Below are 9,701 nucleotides of genomic sequence, written 5' to 3'. Positions count from 1 at the left end.
TTCTTGCCACTTTCTGAAGCAGTTCTGGAAGCCTCTTTGGTGAGTGTCTTTAGTTGCGCTGTCATGGCTGCCTCGATGTCCTGAACCATTTTGACTTTGGGGAAGCGCCAGAAGTCACATGGTGCCAGATCTAGTGAATAAGGTGGATGAGGACACACCATACTGTTTTTATTTGACAGAAATTGCCATACCAGAAGTGATCTGTGATACGGAGCGTTGTCATGACGGAGGATGATTTACGGCACACTTTAAAACACACTTTCTCTCAACCGTAGCTCACACCCGACTGACTGTACCAAACAAGTTGGAACTTGTCACCCACTGTTATTAAGGTTCAACGTGCCACTTCCCATATTGAAGATCCCTGCCTTTTCGTTGGATGGCACTCAGCAGCAGCATTCACTGTATTCTTTATCACAACAGAAAAGCTCCATGTCACACATCACCTCTGGTACAGCAATTTTTGTCAAATAAAAACATTACAGTGTATCCTCATTCATCTTATTCACCGGATCTGCCACTGTGTGGCTTCTGGTTCTTCCCTGAAGTCAAAATGATTCAGGACATCAAGGCAGCCACAACAGCACAACTAAAGACACTCACGAAAGAGGGCTTCCAGAACTGCTTCACAAAGTAGCAAGAACGATGGGATAAGTGTGTTCAAAGGGAGAGGGAGTATAAGTGTGTTCAAAGGGTAGGGGGATTAATGGCAATGTGTCTTTTACTATAATAATTTTTTTAAATTTAAACATGCACCATACTGTTTGATCATACCTAGTATGTGCATTTGAACTAGGTCTTCTCTTCTGTAAGCCTCCAGTTCCTCCTCTATGACATGGAAATATAAATCACCTAGCACAGCCCCTGATGCAGACAAGGCATCCAAAACTGAGAACTTCCTCCTTTCGTTTTGCACAGACACAAAGTCAAGTTAGCTGTATGGACCACCAGAAGCCAGAGTCAGGGCTGGGACAAGACTAGGTTCTTTCCATCTCTCTTCCATTCCCTTCCATTTTTTTTTTTCTTGTCAAACTCGGTCCTGGAACCTGTTACTCAGGTTTCCCACACCAAAGCAAACAGTACCATGATTTATTCCTTCTCCTGACTCCACACTGAAGAGGGGAGAGGGCAGAAGGGGAAACATTTGTTACATCAACTCCCCCGTGACTCACTCACACACCCACATCTTTTTCTTGTTTCTGTTAAAATATATTTTTTTTAAAGCTTCTCTTGCACAAACTTTGTGTCTCCATTAAAGCCCCATCTCTCAGGACCAGCAATCAGGCCCCTCTTTTGAAGGCTTGGGTGTCTGCAGATGGTGGGTTCCTTCCTTCCTTCCTGACAGAAGGGCCTGACTTTAAATATTGGCATCACAACAAAAGCTTGGAAAATGAAGAGGTTTCTCTCCATGGGAATTGGGTATTTTGGATGATCAATCAAGTCCCAGGAATCTGTGAAGCCAGATTTTCTGGATCACACAAACATGAGGTGACCCTGCCATGTTTCTCTGCTCAGCTAAGGAACAGACCCACCACAGCAGAAACTCAGGACCAACCCTGGGGAGTGCTGTCTGAGAGCTGCAGCACTCTGGGGAAATAAAATAGCAGCCTGGAGTGTGTGTTCCTGACAGCCTTGCTTCTCCAAAGGAGAAGAAAAACTAACAAACAAACAAACAAGAAAATCTAACTGCCTGAGAAGGGTTCTCCAGGGTAAAGACGGGCTCAATAACAATGTTCCCTTTTATCTCCACAGTACTTGGTCTTTCTCAAAGGACGTCCACCTCTTGCTCCTTACTTAATTTGACCCACATCTTTCCCAGTATTATTATCCCCATTTTACCCAAGATATTGTAACTTGCTGGAGGTCCCAAAGGTGCTATTTTGGAATATACCCAGACCTTCTGACTTCTGGTCTAGTGCCGTTTTCACCATAACCTTAATCCTCAAAACATAGAGAAGAAACAACCAGAGACTCGGATCAATGCCTCTTCAGCCTCAAGAACCTAAGTTTACACTTTGAAGGCAAGACGTCAGGTTAATAAGGCCACAAGGCGTCGCAGGGTGGGGTGGGGGGATGTGCTCGCGGGCTGCCCTCCACCCGGGACTCACTCAGGAAGAGGATGGTCTGCCTCCGGGCTGCTCTGCTCTCCTCGCTCTCAGACTTCCTCAGCTGTGCCTGCTGCCCCTTCCAGGCCAGGGTGCCCTGTTTGCTCTTCCTGAGCACCTGCATCATATTCCAGCACATGAAGGTCACGGCGACCAGGACCACGAGGTAGACCGCAAAGGCGCTGAAGATGCTGGACTGGAACACGGTCCAGCGGCTGGAGAGGTTGGTACAGATGGACATGTTGGAGGTCTCTGGTTGCTCGTGGTGGCGGGTGAGCGAGCGGTTGCAAGAGAGACCCCGGTGACTGTGCACGTGCACCAAGGGGTACTCAACTCCCATGGCAAAAAGCAAAGGCAGTGCCACCAGGGTGGAGGTGATCCAGACGAAGCCAATCAGCAGCTTCACCTGGCAGGGCCCCGACACAGCCTTATACCGGAAGGGGTGGCAAATGGCAACGTAGCGCTCGAAGCTGAGCGTCAGCACATGCAGCAACGTGGCGTAGCTGCAGGTCTCGAAGAGGAAGTTGTGAAGCTTACAGGACAGGGCGTAGCTGGGCGTTGTCAGCGGGTTCCAGATGATGCTGTAGAACTCCATGGGCATGCCAATGAGGAAGACCAAGATGTCCGAGCAAGCCAGACTCACCATGTGATCCGTCACCTCCTTCTGCAAGTAGCCTTTCTTCTGCAGCACCTGGGTGACTCGAATGGTGACACTGTTCCCCACGATGCCCATCACGAAGATGACCAGGTTCACCAGGATGAGAGTGATTTTGATCCAGGTGGCCACCTCGAATTCGGGGATATGGCTGTGATCAATAACATGGGAGCAGTCATTGCGGAGGCCTCCGGGTGAAGCCATCAGGAAGGAAGCCACAAGCCACCAGGTCCAAAGACCTTCTGGACTTCTCTCCTTCTCTCAGTGGAGCCCAAAGTTCTTGGCTGCAGTTCAGCAGGGCTTTTTCTCACCCGCGCTTACCTGGAAAAGGTAACTTAGTATTTCAGGTGCTTTCATGAAACTTCCTGGAGCAGCCCAACCTGGCAGAGGCCCGGGAGGTGCCTGGGGGTGGAGATTGGGGACGTGTGTAAGAGTGAGGCAGGCAGAGCGCAGAGGAAGGAGGTTCTAACCTGCTGGCAGGCAGCGAGCCCCGCAGCCCCCAGCGCGCCGGCCCTTCTCTGTGCCCCAGGAGCGCTTTGCCCTACAGCCCTCCGCTCCCCGCCCGGCTGCCTGGCACTTGCCCGCCCGAACCCACCCTCCAGGAGCAACCTCTTCGGCGCTGCTGGAGGCTGGTTGGTCAGCGATCAATTATTAACCACCGCTGACTGTTCTCAGCGGCCCGGCTGCGGACCAGCCCAGCAGCGGGGTTTGACTCAGCTCACAGGCATGGTTCCGAAATCAGATCTTGGCTCGGGAGCACTGAGCGGCGGTGGCCCCACCTCTCCGCCACCCATGCGGTAACCGCCGAGCCAACAACGCTGGCCTGCTGCCCGGACGCGCATCCCAGGAAGCTAGAGTGCGCTCCCAGGCTTGCAGTCCAGGATTGGGGCTGGGAAAGACGAACTTCCCTTCTCCTGTCCTGCCCCCACTGCCACAGCTACACTGGGGTTCCTTCAAAAACTGGGCCACCATCTGTTTAGGGGCGGCTGGACCCGGGCGCCCGCCTCGGTCCCTGGCCAGTGGGCCGGGCCGCCCTTGGAGGAGGCAGCAAGCGCTCGCCTCCTTGGCACCCTGCCTCCCCCTTCGGGGCCCTGGGGTGTTTGCAATGAATGGCTGTGCTGAGCGTTGCCTGGGGCCGCTGCCTCAGAAAATCGGCCCCAAGCAAGCTAATAACTCTAAAAGCCCTGCCTTTTCCGAAAGCCTCCCGTGTTCCGCACATGGCTCGGCCTCGCCTTCCTGCTGAGAGATTCAAAGAGGGCTGGGTTCCTCGTTTCAGTTTCACTCTACAGTTCAGTCCCTTCTCCCGACAACAGAGGGAAGTCTCTAATTGGGGGCATGTATATTGATAAGGATGCCACAATCGGCCGGGATGCCGCTGCTGGGGAGAGCGACCTCCGGAGGGAGTTGCAGTCAGGAAGTGAAGGACAGCAGAATTAGGTTGCAGGGCAGTCTCCCGACAGGGCCACAGAGTGGAAATGGCATTAACGATCATGACATTTTCCCTCTCTTGAGAGTGAGGAAAACCTCTAATGGGCCCATTTTCATCTTCTAATTCCAAAATCAAAGGGAATGGTGGGGGGAGGAGTAGCGAGGCTATCCTATGCATTGCAGAATGTTTAACACCTACATGCTCTCCCCCACCACCACCACCACCACCATTATAGCTAAAATGTCTCCAGACATTGCTAAACGTCTTCTTAGGGGGCAAAATGGGCCCAGGTGAAGAACCACTGCCTTGAAGGAAGAAACTAGATCCCTTTGATCTGTCTATGGTAAGGGCCTTGCATGGGGCCAACGCTAAAAAAAAGTCCTCGAATTATCAAAACCACCCCCTTCCTTGTGATGTGACCATTGTAAAGGTGAAGACACTGAGGTGTCCAAAGGATAGATGCTTCCCCAAGGCCATACTACAGTGAGTGAGACACTTGAAATTAACCTAGATCTGTCAAACCCTGAGTTTACACTCCTATCAGGGAGGGAATTCTGGGAGCACAGTAGGTGCTCAGGAAGTGAGTCCTGAATAATGCACAAAAAGATATAGGACAGTATTCTGAACGGAAGCCTAAACACATGGTCTGAAGACTTCAGGGAATATTTAATTTTGACACTGTCTCAGGGAGAAAAAAAAAATTCTCTCTCTTTTTGTTCTCTCTGTTAAATTACAAGCTCCAAAGCCACGAACTATATCATCTCCCTCTCTGAAACCTCTCCGCAGCACCCTAAATAGTATATTTTGCCGGAGCCCCCCCACACACACACACCCTCCTGTGTGCTATTTGACCTACTAACTGGCTGGGAAACTTCAAACGTATTGGTGAAGTGTGCTTACCTAAAGGACCTAGAGGGTCATATAGCTGTCCCATAAAGCTCACCGGGTAAGCATGGACTCTCAGGGCTTCATAGCTACAGTTTAGATTCTTGAATGGACTTCTTTGCAAAAGACCCTGGTTGTTGCCTGTCCCAGAGCTATTGAGAAGGTAGTCTAGGAAGACACACATTCCAGCCCACCTTCACCACCACCACCACCACCACCAGCAGCAGCATACGTACATAAGCACACTGGTTGGCCTCTGCCCAGTTCTTTCATCTCTATATAGGAAATAAGCGGGAACCTCACAAGTATTCCTCAGCCACAGATACTTCCTTTGAAATCCTCTTGGTCATTTCATTCTCTGAACCCCTATTACATGCCAAGCACTTTCACATAATTCATTTCTTTTGATCTTCACAAGGCTACAAGGTGGACATTATTACCCCATTTTACAGATGAGGAAATTAAGGATCAGGGTAATAAAAGATACCTACCATAAAGGGCCAGAGGCAGGATTCAAGTCCGTGTGGCACTAAAGCACTTTCCACCCTAGGCTGCTATCTCTCTGCAGGACAAGACTGTGTCAGGCTGAAGAGTAGCATTTTGGAGAGGGGAATTTTTTTAAGTCACCTATCCCGAAGCTCTCCCCAGCTGCAGCATGCCAATTATCCCACAATATATTTTATAAATCCAATTTGCTCTGCTCAGGCAAGATTTCCATCATTGTTCAATTTCTTTCATCAAAAAATTTGCACCAAAGTATGAACAAAGATTACAAATATGTGGCCAAACAGCAAAAATCAAGCTAATTAAAATTCACTCCTTACAGTAGAGATGGATAAATGCATTTTGAACAAAGGTCCAGGAGAATTAAATTTTCATTTCACCTTTGCTTTTTCTAAGACCAATTAAAAACTGTTTAATGTGCTCTCATTTGTTGATAACAGACTGGTATAACACCTGGCCTAGATCTATGTAAATCTGGATTTTTAATTAGCATATTGTATAGAGGAAAGCAAGGAATGAAAAGTGAAAGAAAAAAATACTTTAGGTATCCTTTGATTTCAGCTCTACTCAGGGGTCACTCTAGGCTCTACACAAATTTATATTCACATTTTACATATTCTTAGTAACCTTTCAGGTCATCTAGGCTAGTAGCTTGCATATATTTTTTTAACACTAAATCTCATCTTTAGTATAAAATCTTACACTGGCACCCAAAGTGAAAAAAAAATAAGTACACTTACACATACATATATATTATATTTTTGTAAATTTAAATTCATTTTGTATGCTTAAATTGTTACCATTTACTCATTTAAAGTGAATCAACAATTTGTACCCTAAAAAGTGAATAATACCTTGTTTACAAAGGTTCATGGTAAAATCACGGTGACTATGCATTAAGCTACAAAGAAAACTTCAATAATTTTCAAAAATAATAAACAATATAGATAACTTTATTTGTAATGCCATATAACTAAAAATTAATAACAGGAGCAGAAAATTGAAACCTAAAACTTCACCGTCTCAAATTTTTTTATATCTCCAGAACAATTCGTGATCAAAGAGAAAACCAAAACCAAAACTGCAAAATATTCGGCAAATAATGACCACAGAAATACTGCATATCAGGATTTGTGGGAAATAGCTAAAGGAATCCTCAGAAAAAAATTCATAGCCCTAAATATTTATTCTATTAAACAAGAAAGAATACAAAGAAAAGAAGTTATAAAAAGAATAAAATTAAGGAGAACTATAAGGGATTAAAAAAGATCAGAGTGACTATGAAAGAGCTAAATAATAGAACTAATAAATAAACACCCAAACTTATTTTTTTTTAAGTAAGACTTCTGCTCCTGGTCATCAAGAACAACTAGTATCAGCCTAACAGCCTGCTACCCCCACCCTCCACAGCACAACTGCGCTGCCTTAGAGAAGAGAAACTAGTGACAAGAGCCCTAGCATCACTCCGACTTGCTGCCTGCAGGCACTTTCCAGGACCTGGTGTGGGAAGGGGACTCAAGAGGCACCCAATGATCTTGCTGAGTTGAGGAGACTGATTGGCATTCAGGAAGTGAAGGTTGCTGGGCTTTACAGAGCAGAGTGCTAGAAAGGACGGAGCTATGAAGAAAACAGGGTTCAGAAAATCTGTAGAAAGTTTGTCTTGAGTCTTTGACTGAATACTAAGTGGAGGTGAGACTCCAGGAGCAAGGCAAAGTATACTACTTACGAAAAATCAACTGCTGGGGATGTAAGCCAAACAATTCCTAAAGTCACACAGCTGGGAGATTGTTGAAGGTCTAACCAATGAGTGAGAAGATCTCACTGAACCAACCCTGGAAGGACCAGACCCTAGTAGTGGGACTAAACCAGCCACAGAGCTGAGGCTACTCTGCATCTGCCTTAACAAAATATTGACCTGAGCCATCTAATATGGCAGCTGCCAGCCACACATGGCTACTTATACTTGAAATATGGCTAGTCCAAACTGAGATGTGTTGTAAGTAAGTATAAAGTACATATCACATTTCATAGACTAAGTATGAAAAGAGAATGTAAATGTAATAATTTTTATATATTGATTTCATGTTGAAATGGTAATATTTGGTTATAGTGAGTTAAATAAAATATATCGTTAAAAATAATTTCATCTCTATTTCTTTTCTAAATGTGGCTACTAGACAATTTTAAATTACATGTGGCTTGTATTTGTGGCTCACATTATATTTCTATGGGACAATGATACTACTATAAACACATAGGTAATGAAACAAAAGAATCCAAGAATAAGCCCAAATACTTATAGGAGTTTTGTTTTTGATAGTAGTGACATTTCAAATCAGTAGAAAAAGATGGATTGTTCAACAATTGGTATTGGGAGAACAGGTTAGCCTGTAAAAAAATTAAAGGTTGGATACCTACCTCCACACTTTATTATAATATAAATTCCAGGTAGATGAAAGATCAAAATCTTTAGATTTTAATCATTAAGGAAATCATTAAATGATAAATAAAACACTAGAGAATTTTGAAAATTAAATTGGATTTTTAATTTTATGACATAAATCCTAGAAACTATAAAGGAAAAAGTTAATCAACTTTACTTCACAAACATAAAAAAGTTCCTTTAAGGCAAGAAACACTGTAGCCAAAGGTAAATGACAAATAAACTTACAAAACTTTATGTCATTGTTAATCACACAGTAATGAGTAATTTCCACAACAAGCTCAAAGTGGATAAAATTTCCTTTTATTCCCAAAATTGATCTACAGATTCACTGTAATCCCTTCAATTAAAATTTCAAAGATTTTTTGAGAAATAAATTTTCTAAGAAAAAAGACAGGTGACCCAATTTAAAAAATGAGCCAAAGAGATAAACGGGCACTGCACAGACGATGAATCCAGATGGACAATAAACAATGCAAAGCTACCTAATCTTTTTAGTAGTCATGGAAATGCAAGCTAAAACCACAATTAAGTACAACCACACACCTACCAGACTGACTGACATTTAAAAGAGGACCAATACCATCTGTCTGTGAAGCTGTGGAGTGATGGTGACTCTCATACATTGCAGATGTGAGAGTCAATTGGGGACACCACTTTGGAAAAGAGGTTGGCAGCATCTACTAAAGTTAGATACAAACATATCCTGTGTCCCAGCAGTTCCTCTCCTAGGTATGAAACCTACAGGTCATGTCACCAGAATGTACATATAAAAATGTGTATAAACTTTAATTTTAAAAAATGTGTATAACCACCTGAAACCAATAGTGTATCAATTATAACTATTTTTTTTAATTTATAAATAAAAGAAAATTTGATTAAGAATAAAATGAATGTATATAACAACATTGTCAGTAATTACTCCAACCTAATATACCCCCAAATGTCCATCTATAGAACAGATAAACAAAACTCAGCATATTCATGGAAAATGAATACTCCACTGCTACAAAAACAATGTGATACAATCTTACCACCATAATGATACATGAAAAAGCAAGACACGAATGAATACATGAGTCTATGTATATAATGTTTAAAAACAGACAAAACAGGGCCGGCCGAGTGGCCCGTTGGTTAAGCACTGGCTTGGGACGCCAGAGGGCCCCGGTTCAGATCCCACATATGAGGGCCAGTGACACTGCCCTCCACAGCTAAGATGCTGAACAACAGCTCAACCTGGAGCTGGGCTAATGTGGGTCGCCGGCGACGGCGTAGGCTGCAGCCCCTGTGGCAGTGGGTTGCCATGGGCTACCGTGTGTAGCCAGCAGCCAGCGTGAGCGGCCAGCAGCCGCAGTGAGCAGCCGTCCAGAAGCCGGCGACTGATGTGCCTCGCCCGGGAAGAGCGCAATGATGGTGCCAACTTGGGCCAGTGAAGCAACATCCTCCACAACTAGACTGAAGAACAAAACGACAGCAACTTGTCTGTTCCCCTTCCCCCAATTCCCCACCGCTGTTCCCATCCCCCCAATTCCCCAATAAAAATCTTTAAAAAAAAAACAGACAAAGCATTAATACTTTGGGAGTATATATGTTATATGGGGATGTATATGTTATATGAAGATATATAATAAAACTACTTACTTGCTTATTCATTCATTCATTTATAGAGCAAAGATG

The 9,701-nt window shown here is 44.5% G+C and overlaps 1 protein-coding gene across 1 annotated transcript in view; it reads right to left on the bottom strand.

The window, feature by feature from the left end:
* Window positions 1-3,296, bottom strand: part of GPR39 (G protein-coupled receptor 39) — a 238,719-nt gene extending 235,423 nt beyond the window's left edge. Inside the window, exon 1 of the mRNA XM_019667540.1 lies at window positions 2,109-3,296. Coding sequence (XP_019523085.1) covers window positions 2,109-2,964 — 856 coding nt within the window. The 5' untranslated portion in view covers window positions 2,965-3,296. The remainder of the gene's footprint in view (window positions 1-2,108) is intronic.
* Between the last annotated feature and the right edge of the window lie 6,405 nt (window positions 3,297-9,701).

The sequence above is a fragment of the Hipposideros armiger genome, unplaced genomic scaffold (genome assembly GCF_001890085.2).
Source record: "Hipposideros armiger isolate ML-2016 unplaced genomic scaffold, ASM189008v1 scaffold_500, whole genome shotgun sequence".
Taxonomy (NCBI): domain Eukaryota; kingdom Metazoa; phylum Chordata; class Mammalia; order Chiroptera; family Hipposideridae; genus Hipposideros; species Hipposideros armiger.
Note: the sequence above shows the minus strand (reverse complement) of the source record. Positions and strands in the feature narration are given on the sequence as shown.